Here is a 14,654-nt window from a genome sequence, read left to right as displayed (position 1 = left end):
TCTCCCGATAGAGACTTGAAATTTTCCCCTGTGTGATCCAAGTGCTCAAACAAAACACAGATACATACTGATTTCATGTATGAAAGTTCATTCTGTAATCTTCTACTTTTGATCACAAAAACCTGTTGTGAAGCATTGTCACTAATCGACCAATAAGTGTTGATGTACTTGAGGTATTTGGAATTTGTCTTATCTCTTGCCTAGCACTTATATCGTAAAGTATAAGAAATTAGCCTTGGACCTCTCATTATCTCTATTAGAAGATGCTTCAGCATGTTACTAGCTTTGATGAACAGTTTTGTACTGACACTGATGGTTATCTTATTGCCTGTATTGTGTTGTTTGAATTAAGCTGTTTGAAAAGCTTAAACCTGCCTACTGAATGAGTTGGGGCACAAAATGCCAATAAACAGTGTACTTTTCTCCAATAGTTGTGAAAGAACCTTTCAAATCAGAAATAAATATGACATGAGAACTAAAAGCAAAGGTTGAAAATGGCAGATTTCTGCCTCATCTTCAGATTTTATTCCAGTATTTCTTATGCTTGTACCCTCTTTTATGTCTCCTTGTAGAAAGAGATGAAACTTCAATGTTTACTTAAGTTCCACGGTTGAAGCGTGGGCTTGGTTTTCCTCATATGAGGATAAATACACGTGCAAGGAACTATTTTGGCCTTTGTGAGTGTAGCACAGTGAAGTCTTCTGTTTCGTTTCGTATTAGACTTGACACTTCTGAAACATCTTACTTGGAGAGACATACGTAAATCTTGAAAGAATTACTTTTGCAAATTGTTTGATTTCGATGTGCCTAAACTTTTGGAACTTATGCTTTCCAGTCAGAAGTTGTCAAGACCTATTAATTTTGTTGTATAATTTATAGAACTGAATAGATGCTCTGAATTTGAGATGCTGTGTCTGGAAGTCATTTGAAAGTCAGATTAATAACTGTTGCAAAAGATTTTTTGAGTGCTGCCAAAGCCATATAAAGATGATTTTTTAAATAGTTTTAGGTTATTTTTTTTAACGGTAAATCTTTTGGACCAGGCTTTATTCTTTAAGATTACTATTTGTTTTTGGACATAATTATCCTGGTTGTTATGCCATTGTGGGCCTTGCTTTGGGGGAGACTTAATAAATGCATATCTAAATTTTGTTGAGATTTCTAAAAACTATTTAAAAAAATTTGAGCTTTAAGTTAATATTTATAATTAGCTTTAAATGCATATTACATTTATTTCAAAGCAGTTGTTTCTGAGCTAACAATAAATGTATTGGACCTCTAGATCACGTTAAACAAATTGTATCTTTTCTGAGTATTAGCCAGATTTCCTTTCTGGAACCAGACCTTAAACATCTCAGAACTAGAGGGAAGTGGCAGTTTCAAAATTTATTGAGTGATTTGAGTGCTAAGATGGACCTTGCTTCAGTATTCCAGTCACCTGTAATGATTGCTGTCTCATGTGCTAGTGTTCAGTCTGCAGATAAATATGAAAAATGAGGTAGACTTCAAGTGTGTCATGGTCTTTTTGTCTGTTTGTATGTGTAAGAACAGCAGTCATTCAGATTTTGTAAACAATTTCTTTTTCTTTTAGTATGTATATAATATATACATACTAAACATATATAATAACTAACATATATAATATAATTCGCAAAACTCTCTCTCGAATTTGAAATAATAGTTCTTTTTATGTCATGACTACAAATCTAGCAATTTGTTAATAGCTTAAAGTCATGATTTGGTTATTAAATTGTGACCTACCTATCCAGACTAAAAAGTCTTTACAAGTACACTTCCTCATGTCACCTGGCTTGTTTAAAAGAGTCAGATCGTATCTTCAACAAAAACAAAGCTTCATTGCTTTCTTGAAGCTTTGAGGTGGGTTGGAGATTACTTTTGCCTCTACTTTTTTTTTTTAATTGAAGAAACCCCTGTTGAGTCCAAAGCAATTTTATAGTGTGGAATTCAAGATAGAGAAGATGATTTTTCCTTTTAAAGGAATTGCAAGTTGTTTGATGTTTTACTGAGTATTTTAGTCTTGTATCTGAAAATTAATGATTGTTAACTGTGGTGGTCTTGTTGCATCATTAAGCAAGCAACGTTAAGCTTCAGCTTTCAGTTTCTAATTATTTTTCCTTTGAAACGTCCTCCTACTGAAGCATCAGAAGAGCAGGATTATTCACGAGCTTTATCTAGAAAGAAGATGAAAATTACATGCCTGTAAATCATTTCTGTAGGGACACAACTTGTAGAGTTCTTCTTTATTGACCTTTTTTTTTTTCTTTTTCTTTTTTTGTTTGTTTTGGTTTTATTGCTATTCTAGGAGTGTCCCTCCCTTATTGGTTTTTATCTTGCATAATGTTTTAAATTTCTTAGAGTGAATTTTAGCTCTTGAGGTGATACTTCCCTTTGGAAGCTTTTGTCTCCCACAAATTTGGAAGTACTGAATAGGACATTTGGCAAACAACATTTACACTTGGCGGGCTTTTGGCTGGTGGTGTCCTATTCAGCAGCCATCTGGAGGCTCTACCTTGCAAATGCTAACTTCAAGTGTCAAAAAAACAGAATTAGGAGGGTTCTGCCAGTCTTGAGTTGAGACCCAGGAGTGAGAAACTTTGAAGATAATCACATCAGAGAAGCTGCAGTTGGTAAGTAAAATTCCTGTCAAACTTTGCATGAAATCAGAGGTAGCTATGTGTTCATTTGCAGATGGTCAACCTTTGGAAAGTGAAATTAGTTGTGAAAGGCTAGACCTAGAAATTACATTTAGAATTAGAAAGCTCTGTGTAGGAAACCTTAATATTCCTGCTGTTTAGTGAGCTATACTGTGAAATAGGAAGCTGCCAGAGTCCAAACTAAAAAAACCAAACTGATAATTTTTAGCTTTATATGAAAAGGAAAGACAAAAATGTTCTGCTGGTTTAACTTTCGGAGTTTATTACAGAGAAATTATAACTGCCCTTCACATTTAATATACTGTTTTTCGTACAAAAAGAAATAATTTTAAAGTAACTTTCTTATACAGTGGTTTTCTGTAGTTTAGAGATCATTCAACAGTTAAAGCATAGTGAAGACCCAAACCTCAGTTATTAAGATGTTAAATCTCTGAAAGAATGTACGATATGTTTGTCCCTCTGGTGTCTGTGTGCTGTCAGTGCGTGAGGACAGTGTACATGTGCATTTAATAGCCACCCACCAATTTCTGAGCTGTCTCTTTTCACTTTTCTGTCAGTTTGAGAGCTGCAACTAGATACATTCAAACCAAGAAAGGGTACCAGTTTTTCATAGGAATCATTGGAGAAATTGGATTACAGTGAATTCTGTTATCAGTTTAAGCCGTTAATACAAGTTCACAGATCTTCCTGAAAATATATTTTAATGAGGCAGAGATTCCAAGCAGGAATTCTTGGGTTAAATTCTTTGGTTTGTATGGGTTGCAGGTCTGACAAAATGATTTCCCTGTCCTATAGCTGTTTTGTTTTACTTTTATTTATTTTATTTTCATCTTTTGCTGTGCTTCTCTTTTCACACAGGCCTTGCAAATTTCTTTTCACAGTCAAATGACCAGTAAACTGAACAAATCTGGAGTGGGGGGTGATTTTTCTTGTATTATACCAGCATCCAATGCCTGTGGCCATCACAAATGGATTTCTGTTTTTTTAACAGAAAGGCACTTGAAAACAATCCATTTGCTCTCAAAGGAATGAGATAGCTACAGGTTGTACTCAAGTACATACATGTTTTCTAAAATAAGGTATTCACTAGCACACATTTTCGTTTATTAAGTTCAGTGTGTGTCTTGAGTCTGTTGGCTGTTTCTAGCCATCTGTTACATTCTGCTGTCATCTTAAGTGTTTTTAGTTTGTGTAGGTTTAAAAAAAAATATTAGTGGCAGAGTCTTTAAAATTTGATCTAAAAAGCAATAAAGTATTACACTTTCAGTAACTTATGGGAACAGTTTTCCAGTATCATGAATTTGCAGGCATCATCAGATGAAACAAATGACATTCAGCAGGTCATGTCCCTTAGTTGGTTTAATCTGTAGTAAAATGCATTGGGTGTACTGTTTTTTGTAGTCTCTGGCTTACCTGTTTCAAATATATTGATGAGGAGAAAATAAATATTATTGTTGTTAATTTCCATTTGTAGTGCATTCTGGACAGTGCTTCTAACACAACCATTAAGATTTTTTCATGTGATAAAAATCTATGGAGTGTAATACTTGAAAGTTTTTTGATAGCTAGTTAAATTGTAATTTGAATTTACAATACTCTTAAAATTCTGTTTCTAAAAGTTAGTGTAGGTATGGCCATACTTTCCTGGGAGACTGCTGGGGAGGGAGCTTCAGGGTAAAAAGAAAACCCCAAGGAATATATAGGAAGCATTTTTGAATTGGAAAGAGTATTTCTTGAACTAGAGAAATTAGTTTTCTTCGTAATAGAAATGAACATAAAGATAAAACCAAACAAGGCATACTTAGTGCAAAAGCTTTATTAGTCGAAACTAAATTAGTTCATCTTGGTATGAAAACTGGTTTGAACATCTTGCCTTAAAATCCATACTTTCTAATCTGTAAGAGTTTTGGTGCATGTTTAAAATAACGTACATGTAGCAAAACCTGTGAGGCTCTAAGGTTCCTTACATGTGTTTCTCCTATAACAGGAGAGAGCCTTTCAAAGATACGAAGAATAGGTAAGCAAAAGATTGCCATTAGTATTTGTTGGGAATTGGGCCTCTGATGTCAGTCTGCTCCCTTGGTGTCAAAAAGTAGTCAAAGTTTTATTGCTTGCTTCTGTGCTATGATTTAAGATAAAAGATTATGTGGTCATCGTAGTAAAGCATAGCTAAACCTGGATGCTGTTGTGGCAAAGAGAAGGTAGCTTAGGCATGCTGGAGTTCTTAATATTTTCTTGCAAGTCTTTGACATCACTTTTGTCTGGATTTTTATACCTCTCCTCTCTCTTCCTTTTCTTTTAAAATTCTCTGCGTAACACTTAGAGCTACACTTAGAGCTTTGATAGCTCTTTGAGTTGCTCTTACGCACAACTTTCTCCAGTGTCAGTGTGGTCTTCAGTATGTGAAATTAGGACAAAATTTTGCCTGGAGTTAACCTACTGTTTTCATGAGATAGCAGAGGCAATTGAATGACTTGCTGTGGTCTAAAGGGCTGGTCCTCTGCTCTTTCTTGTGCTAATTTACAGAAAGTTGTTATTCTTTTTTTGGGGGGGGTTAATTGTCAACAGGTTTGGTGAGCTGGATTGGCACACTGAATAGTTACCAGAGACATAGGAGTATGTAGCTGAGAGAAGGGGGTGGAAAGACTGCCACTTGATTGGCAATCAGTATCTTGAATTGTCTCCTTCCTTGTTGGGGACCCTCATATTTTGGGAATTATCCAGTGCAAGTGATACAGCCAGACGCTTATTTTTTCCCCCTAGTCCTTGCTAAATGTCTATTTTGCTCCCTGCAAAAAAAAACCCACCCCCCCAGCACCCCCCCTGAAAAACCTGGAAAAAAATCCTCACCACAAACAAGCAAAACCTTTCCTACCTCTTGCTCTCTGTATCGCAAGAAGCCTGAGGCTTGAAAAGGAAAGGGTTCTGTTTTCTAGAGGTAGGTGCTCTACTTTTTGAGTCATATCTGTATTTCAAAAGGTAATGATCAACTCTTAGAAGTTCTGATTTGAATAAATGACTAAAAATAAGGATGACTTTTTGTGGACTCCTTCAGGATAGTTTCAGTTCTTGACTGCTGTTAGGTTGAAGTAACACTAGCACTACTGTACATTTCGCTATAGTACTTTGGACCTTAATGGAAATCTGGTCATAGAATACCATGTAAAGTGAGATGGATTTTGTTATTGAAAGGAGACCGTTTCTTTTGCAATTTTTAAATCCACTAACTCCTTCCTTCCCTTTCCCTTGTAATATGCCTATTAGTGGACGCAGTTTAACTGGCCTGCAACAGTTTCATTTCTTTGTACTGGTGTTTTTAATTCCCTCTGTAGGAAGTCTCCGGTCTTGCAGTTCATCAGACTGCTTTAGTAAAGTGATGCCTCCAAGGAAAAAGAGGAGACCTGCAGCAGGAGATGATTTATCTGCTAAGAAAAGTAGACATGATGGGTATGTCATCTTACCATGAGCTAAGACTGATGGAATACCTTAAGTTGAATAGCTGATGTGATCATGTTTTTAAATACTGATGGAAATGGTGTTGAAATTTGCTTGGTTTCTCAATATGGAACCATAGCTGGTAATTGAACTGGGGGGTATTGATAAGCATATATAGATTCAGTTTGCATCTCACCTTTCTCTAGTTGTGCAACAAGCATGTAGGGAACTATCCTTGCTCTAGTTGCCAGCTGTCAAAATACATACTTTTTTGTTCAAAAAGAACAACTAGGAGATAGAATAATATCTTCCCGTATACATGCATAAGATCCGGATTGGACATTCTCAATCTCCAGCCTCTCAGAAACGTGAATGTAGTTGTAGTCCACTCAGCTTTTACTTGAGATCGTGCTAGTCTCTCCCTGTCATGTTGTGATTTGATACTGATCACGTAAGGGAAAGGTGAAAATTGCTCAGGTAAGGTGATAGCCAGTGGTGCAGTGGTGATTGAGGTAGTGCTGCTCAGCTTCCCACTACACAACAGAAGCCAAGTGGGTTATAACTGTGTGCACGAGCAGTGGATTCTTTTGGAACAGGTGTTGAGTAGCTGAGGCTCCTGCAGTTGTTGGATTTCCAGTATACATAGCATGTTCAGTCAGTCTCAGTCATTCAGAAACCATTGAATGTGCTCCTTGTGTGTGGGATAATTGCTATTTACGTGCACTAAATTCAGAACTTGGAGTACAGTACTGTACACTCCTGCATGATACATGCAAGACTGTCCTGATGTTAAAAAAGTGGCATGTACAGCCAGAAAGTTTGATTGCCGCTGCATCAGTCAGTGGAACTTGAGCTCGATCACATTCATGTGTTCCCGATCACTCAGAAAATACACGCTTACATAGCAAGGACCTTCAGGGAGGTAAAAAGATGCATTTTTCCTCTAACTGTCAGCCTGAAATCAGGCTGGGTGCTTTCCTTTTCATTCTCCAGCATGAGTAAGAAAAATGCTGGTAGCCAAATTAAGCCTCTGGTTATGCCCCTGTAACTCCATTGTGTTTAATAGGGTTGCACAACTGTAATTGCACTGGAATTTATTAAGTGATCTGTTGATGCAGAAGAAAGATTTCAACTCCCTTTCACTGCTTTGTAACACTAACTAGAACAAAAAAGCAGTTCATGTTCTTAATATTTTTTGTTGCTTTTCAGAAATAGTAAAATATAAAAGCTGAATAGTTAATAGAGGACACTACAGCTTATTGAGAGATGTGCATACAATATGGAAGTGATATGAGGACAGAATATTTCTAGAATGTAAGTAGAGAGGTTCACAAAACTGAACTCTACCTACCTTAGCTAAGACACTCATTATAGAAAGAAGCAACCCGACCCCTCAGAAAGCAAGCCTGTCTGTAAGACATACTGAGTTTGTGTAAATATATAAGAAAATTATAACAAATTGCTTTCCTGCTCTATCAGTACTGTCTAGCTATTTAATAGTTTTTAAGAGCTTGTTGAAAGCGTAATTTGAAGGATTTTTTTTGTATCTGCCTTTCAGTTTATAATTAATTGATCAAGTTTTCATTCTACTGCCATGTAAGGCTTTATTAAAAGGAAGACTCAGCCTGCTTTTAGAATTGGTGGTGAAGCCAGATCTACTTGTTATGGGCCACAGGGGAATATCCTTCTCTAAATGTGGTTCCAGTTTTTATCTGACTTTGTTCTTTTAAAGGTTTTTGGGCTTTTTCTGCTTCCTAGTGTATAAGTTTCTTTTTTTTTTTTTGGTCTTCAAGAAAACAATTTATATTTCAGTATGACTGGCAATATGAAATTATTTGCTGGGCATTCAGACCAGTCTTGAAGCTCTATTTTCTTTCAAGGAAGGATTTATGCCCCTGTAACCTTCTGTGAACAGGTTAGACAAAGAGCAAGCTACTTCCTACTTCCATGCTTGTTTTGTGAGGTGAAGTTCATGCCTGTCACATTTAGTCTTTGGATCAGACATCTCAGTTTGTCAGGCAGAAGTCAATCTGAAATCAGGAAACTACATCAGTGTGTTGTAGCAGACCTAGTTATTTGCAAAGCCATTTCCACTTATATTTTGTGCAGAGAATGCTCTATACCATAAAAACAGTTGGGTAGTGGAATGCCAGTTTATGGGATTCTTCTAGGCCCCTTCTTTCCTATTGTTTCTGTTTTAGAGACAGACTTCCTAGAAGCTGCAAATTAGTAACTCAGGATAAGCCTTCAAGGGACATTAGTCTGTGTGAATTTGGTATTAAGTGAAGAAAGGTAGTCAGTGTCTGAAAAAGTACCATGTGTCCCCTCCAGAAGAGACTGTGTTTCCTAACAGGGGTGATTTATTGCCTCCTCTTTGTCACCTCAAACACTTACTGGAATGATATAAGTTTTGTATGTTTTTCAGTTACAGTGGCGTACTTATACAATCAACATTAACAAATAAATTCAGTAATTGTAAGTCTCCTGTTTGTTCTCAGTGCAAAAATATGAGGTGGTAGTCTGCAGATTTTCAAAGGAATGTAATCATTAATGGTGTTACCCCAGCTCAGACTGAATAGCGATGATTTCTCCTCATTTGTCCATAAAAAAATATGTATTTTTTAAATCTTTACATGGAGTGTTTTGTTGGGTGATATTTTCAGTCTTCACTATTTGATGTTCTTTCCTATAATCTCTTCAATTCTGGTAATAATATTTTTGTGATAGGTATTCTTTCCAGAAGGTTTCTTTCAGCAGGACTCTGCTGAAGGAGAAGATGATTTCTAAAGACTCCTAAAGTCATAAACTTAAACCTGTCTTATACGCTTAGTTCCAGACTGTTAGGAATACAGCCTCATCTTGGAAGGATTAGTGGAATAATGACTGGCAAGTGAGGAAAAACATTGATAGGAACAAATCTAGTTGTTAGTGAAGTTATTTGGAAATACTGAGTTTGTGTATAGGCTGATTATGGAAGATTCCAAAGATGTTCTTTAGCATCCCACTCCTGTATAATAAGAGCTTGAATTCTCTTAATTAATGGTCATAGTGTCACCTTGAACCATGCATGCAGTGTTTCAGTGGGAGGGAATTTTTATACCAGATAATGTATAATGAAAAGGACTCAGTGTTTGAATTTATGGATCACAGCAAGATTTATCCTGGCTTAAAGAATAGCTGTTGGAAGTAAACAGTTTAGCACATACTAACCAGAACATAATGACTTGAAGGCTTAATTTGTATTTTCATCTCAGCATCACAGTCTTGACTTCATTGTACTTAAAACTCTCACAATATAGAGTATTCTCAAATTGAGGTTCTTTCATCATGTGTTAAGGGTCTTCAGAAAGGTAAAGCAAGATTCGTGTGAAGATACTTGCTAGGTAACAATATAGCCCTCACTGACTAATTGTCTGATGCTGTGTATCTGTTACACAATGTCTAGCCAAATATTGTCTTCTTCCTTAGGGAAAAATGAAATACATAAAGGAATGTCTTCTTTTTCTGACAGTCTCATTTAAAAAATAATTCTACTCCTTTCTCTGGAGTCACGCTGAGGGGACAAAAATCATACATTAATGGATATCATCACCTTAGGAGGATGAAAACTAGGAATATTTATCTGCTTTCCTGAAATTTGTGTTTTCAAACAATTAGATCTAGAGTGTAATTTATCTTGGATGTGTGTAGGAACCACGTAAAGGCCTATTAACTTGAAAAATAGATTTTCTTTTTTGAATAATAAGCTCCATGCTCCATAGTGGGAAAAGGTAACTTTTGAAAAAAATTTTCATGTGGGAGTTGTTAACCTTGTTATTTTTCAAAACCTTTAGTGTTGACAGTTGATTTGTTTTTGTTCTGTTGTTGTGTACTAACTGGCTTGGTCCTGCCCCATGCAAACAGCCCATGTTACCAGCTGTCATAGATGTCTAGATCTTCTTTAAAGTTTCGAAGTATGGTTTTTCAAGTACACACAAGTGTTTTTCCTTTTTCTATACCTTTTCAGTGAACTTCAGTTAAACCAGACATGTGACTATCAGCATGTGCAATGTTACACATACTGCTCATTAAGTAAGCCTGATGAAGTTCTAAACATTTGTTTAACATTTTAGATATGATTGTAAGTCTTTAAATAGGGAGAGATAAGGCATATTCATTCATAAAACTTGACAGTCAAGTAAATTGGTCCTTAGGTTATGTTAAACAGATAATTGTGAATAGGTAAGGCTTTATTAAAATACTTTCATTGTGCTGCATTGATGAATATTCTCAGCCAAAAATTTAAATTAATTAGAATTAATGGAAGTAGTATAGGGCATCTTCTTCAATCAATAGGTTTCGTGTTTCAAGATAAAAATAATCTGAAACCAATTTGTTGTTCAGTACAAAGCACAAACAAAATCAGGCAAAAGTTTTGAGTAAGTTGCAGTTGTTAGGAACAAAGCTTCTGTTGGTAAATTTCTTTGTTTTATTCAGTAAACACTGTCCATCTGAAATGAGCAGGTTTTAAATCTTCATGAGAGGTTAACTTTTGACTCACCATAATAAACTAGCTTTTTTTCTTTTTTTTTTTTTTCTTTTAGTTACTCCCCTTCAATGAGCTGTTACCAGCTTCCCCCATAAAGAGAATGTTTTGTGTGACCTAAACTCCATGTTTTCGCTCATCTTAGTTTGAGTATTCTGGAGCAACACAGCCCACAGTTGTAGCAGTGGGAGGTCTAAAAAATTCCAGCGCAGCTGAAACAGGCTCAGAGCAGGAGTAGATAACCCAGCTTTGAAGACTGCAGTGGTTGAAGAGAATTATCCTTACCTTGTTTCTTTTCCTGGTAGCAATCATGTACTCTTAGGATGACTTGCCTAGTAACCCCATAATAATAGCTGGATAGAATTTTCATGCTTTTGCTTTCCCAGAAATCAGTTAGGAAGGGAGGAAAGTAATCTGCAAGAGATATGGATGACTGTGTATTTTAAGAAACATGAAATACCTAGACACTTGATTTTTCAATTTTGTTTTGTTGATATTGACCTATAGCACTTTCATTTATAAATAACATTGCCTCATCTTTACTGCCAGTATATTACAATTCCCTAGTTCATAGGACTGTTTTAAATATAAGTTTGAACATGGATGTTATGAGTCAGCTATTAGGTCATGATGGAAATGCAAGCATCTTTGAGAAAATTATTTCGTTTAGATGTGGTTTAATAACTGGTACCGCTTTTATAAAATTTAGACAAGTCATCTCATGTTGCTTTTTCCGTGCCCTGTCCCATATTCTTTCCTCTCTTTAGTTAGCAAAATGACTGTTAGAAAGAGATAATAAAAAAGAAAAAGCTAATTGCTCCTTACAGGGATATTTGTTACAATATAAAGAAATGCTTTTTGAAGTCTACTGTCACTTTCCTGACACAGTGTCACATTAAACTAATAAAAACTATTATTTTTAAAATGAAGATTTTTCTGAGTTATTGTACCTGCATCTGTGTTTCATCTGAGAGGTAAATATATACTCTTTGCCCAAAAGTAATGCTTTTTTGTTTTTCCTTGCTGTTCCTGATGTGTAGCATGTCATGGTTCAGAAACGGAAGGGCAATTCTAAATGCAAAGGCTTGTAGTTTGGTATTGTCCAGTAGTGGCAGGTACTGAGAAATATGAGAGAGATTGTAAGATAGAAAATGGATGCCAGATGTACCTGGCAGTTTGTGTTTTTCTCCTCTGCACATACAGTTCTTGAGACAATCCAATCTGTATTAATGATGGTTAATGCTATCTGTATTAATGATAGTTCAGTGGACATGGTCTGTGGAAACACCATTGCCCTGTGCTGCCATGTTGGGCTTGCTGTTATAATTGAACCAAGTTCTCCTAGGCTAGGTTATAATCTCAGATACTTGTCTACTGATTTGTTTGTATCTTTGTGCTCTTCTTGCTTCACCAGGCATTAAGAGATTAGGAGTCTCTTGCTAGTAGAACTAGCTGGCTTGGCTAAACTGGGGGAAGAAGCTGATTTCATGTTTGGAATAAGCAGGGAAAGAAAAGGGTACATCATCATACATGAGAGATCACTAATACTGGGTTGGTATTGGTGTCACTCATTTTTGTCATATTCTTTTTTTCAAGTGATCCTTGTCTTGTAGAATATGTAATCTGTGTTGGGGCATCCAAGGAATCTGAGAATAATCAACCATTTTTGTTGCATGATTTTATACTTTATGCATAGTCTGTTTTCATTGCAAGTGTGATAGTGTCACCTGCACTTTTAATGAATGTGTGGCTAATTAGTTTGTGGCAGAGACTGTGATAGCTCAAGAGTGTATCCTTTCTGAGTTACCCGCCACAGGCTGGAAGATCTGTAATCAGTTCTGGTTCCTCAAAAATCCAACTCCATCGGTCAGACGTTGAGCTTCTTGCACAGTCATAAGTTTGAGACTAGAGATCTTTCATTGGAATTACTTGGCAAGCTTTTGGGCACATGGACTTAATGAATATTGTTTCCTGCAGTTCCTAAACTATGACCTTAACCTTAAACACAGCAAATGACTTTCAGTCTCGCATCAGTCGTCTGAAAACTTGCTATGCACAGATGAGGAGAATGTGTAAAAAGGACTGTTTTCCCATTTTCTCTCACTGTTCCTATTACACATACTGCTGTCACTGGTATCTTGTTTCATTTTATAGTATTCAGCTCTGCCATTTGTAGGTGCAGGAATCCTTTTTTTCCTTAATACCTGGATGACCTACAGCTCTGTCCATAAATCTTGAGGGTTCTTTCTCAAATCCACTGTTCACATACTGACAGCTTAATGTGTTGGTGAACATGAACAAGCAGGGCAAGTCAATTAGTTATCATCCCTTCGCAAGAAAAAAACCTTGAGTGTTGTGAGGAATATCTGTCTTTGGAACCACATTAGCTTTGCATGTCCTTGTTCCCAGCAGTGCTCTCACAGACTTGAATAAATAGAGTAGAATAAGATGTTGACCAGCTCCTGCTATAATTTCCAACTTTGTATTCTAGTTGGTGTTTGTCACGTTTGCTTGCGACAAAAAAGGGGATAATGAATAATCAGACTTTTGCCAAAGTGACAGAATGCGTCCTTAAGTACTTTTTTGCTTCCTCTGAATTCAGAATAGGTGAAAATTTATTGGATAGGTCTTCCATAATCATCATTCTGCAAGAATGAAAATGTTATCAAACCTGTTAAAAAAAAAATTGTTCCAACTCAGCCTTACACCTTCTGGATTAGTTCTTTACTTACTGGGTAGTGCTGTCAGCCTTTTCCCTTTGCAACTGCAGTAAAGCTTATACAAAGTAGGTAATTCAAATAGAAAAAAAGTGGTTTCAAAATGAAAATAACCCACCTTAAGTTGTTTGTATATTAATATATGTGTTTTGAGACTTGTATTGCTGGCATTTCTTACACAGTATTCCAGTTTGTTGCAAATCAGTGTGTTTCAGTACAGTGTCAGTTTTTCTTTCCATCTTGAAATTTCTAAGAACCTCATCTGTGTTTTGTTTTCCACATAGCAGTTTATAATTTTGTACTGACTAGTATTATTTTTCTCGAGGTTAGCTGCATTAAAGGAACAATGGCAATAAGCATGAATTAGTTCTTTGAATTCCTGCCAGGATGATCTATGTGCCATTAACTTCTAGCTACACTTCCTCACAGCTGATAGCTGAGCTAGGTGGAGGATAGTGGGATCAGTGCACTCTAAGCTCATAAGTCTAGATGTCTTTTACATGTCTTTCTAGAAGGACAAAACAGGGATGAAATCAAGTCCAAATTAATTTCATCAAGATGTTTTAGAATTCTCTTTGGACCAATCACCCACTTCAGTTCCTTCTGTAGAGGGGTTTGGGGTTTGATTTTATGAGAGGAAGGTCTACATGCTTGGAACACTTACAAAGCTGTTCTTGGCTAGACTAAGCCATTCATTTGTTGCTCTTTTCAGCCTTTGAGTCCAAGCTGCTGCAGAGGGGTGGAAATGGGTCAGAGAATGCATATGCACCAATGGACAACTACTGGGACTGCTGAGTCTCTTTCCTCTAGCAGGCACAAATAATATTGTCTCTTTTCTTTCAGAAAAGTCTTAACAGGGTAGAGTAACTCAGCAACTTCTGCCATGCCTTCTGTTCTTTAGGTGCTTCAGATGTTAAATTCAGTTCCTTAGTGTAGTTAAAATTCCTTATGCTTCTTGTCAAAGGAGAAGAGCCCTGCTGGCAGTCTTGGGTCTTTTTTTTCAGATGGCTCTTTAGCTCGTGATGAATGAGGTTCCTTGAATTACTGTCAGTGAGAATTTGGAACCTTTTCTCTGTGGTTTTGTATTACCATCTTACTGGCTTTAGAATAAGTGTGGGCCATGTCTGTGTTGGCCTTTATGCCTTTTATAGGACTTTTTGAGGTGGCAAAAAGAGCGCAGTTCGCTTTTGTTAATAATTCAAAGTGCACAAAGAACATGTGCACCTAGAGGTAGGACTGTTGGCTGTGACATGGAACTACTCTGGCCTTAGCCCTACAGTGAGGTTGCAGCCCATCAGTTGA

The 14,654-nt window shown here is 36.5% G+C and overlaps 1 protein-coding gene across 6 annotated transcripts in view; it reads left to right on the top strand.

Annotated features, from left to right (window-relative positions):
• DCUN1D4 (defective in cullin neddylation 1 domain containing 4) overlaps window positions 1–14,654 on the top strand; it is a 40,606-nt gene that overhangs the window by 10,932 nt on the left and 15,020 nt on the right. For 2 of the 6 annotated variants that reach the window (XM_027899609.1, XM_027899604.1), the window contains exons 4-5: window positions 4,663–4,692; window positions 6,008–6,122. The exons of 2 other annotated variants lie outside the window; for them this stretch is intronic. In XM_027899609.1, the coding sequence (XP_027755410.1) occupies window positions 6,052–6,122 (71 nt within the window). In that variant the 5' untranslated portion in view covers window positions 4,663–4,692; window positions 6,008–6,051. The remainder of the gene's footprint in view (window positions 1–4,662; window positions 4,693–6,007; window positions 6,123–14,654) is intronic. 2 more of the 6 variants (XM_027899603.1, XM_027899605.1) reach the window with 1 other exon arrangement.

Source organism: Empidonax traillii, unplaced genomic scaffold (genome assembly GCF_003031625.1).
Source record: "Empidonax traillii isolate 1590-97213 ecotype Southwest subspecies unplaced genomic scaffold, ASM303162v1 scaffold678:size492020, whole genome shotgun sequence".
Taxonomy (NCBI): domain Eukaryota; kingdom Metazoa; phylum Chordata; class Aves; order Passeriformes; family Tyrannidae; genus Empidonax; species Empidonax traillii.
Note: the sequence above shows the minus strand (reverse complement) of the source record. Positions and strands in the feature narration are given on the sequence as shown.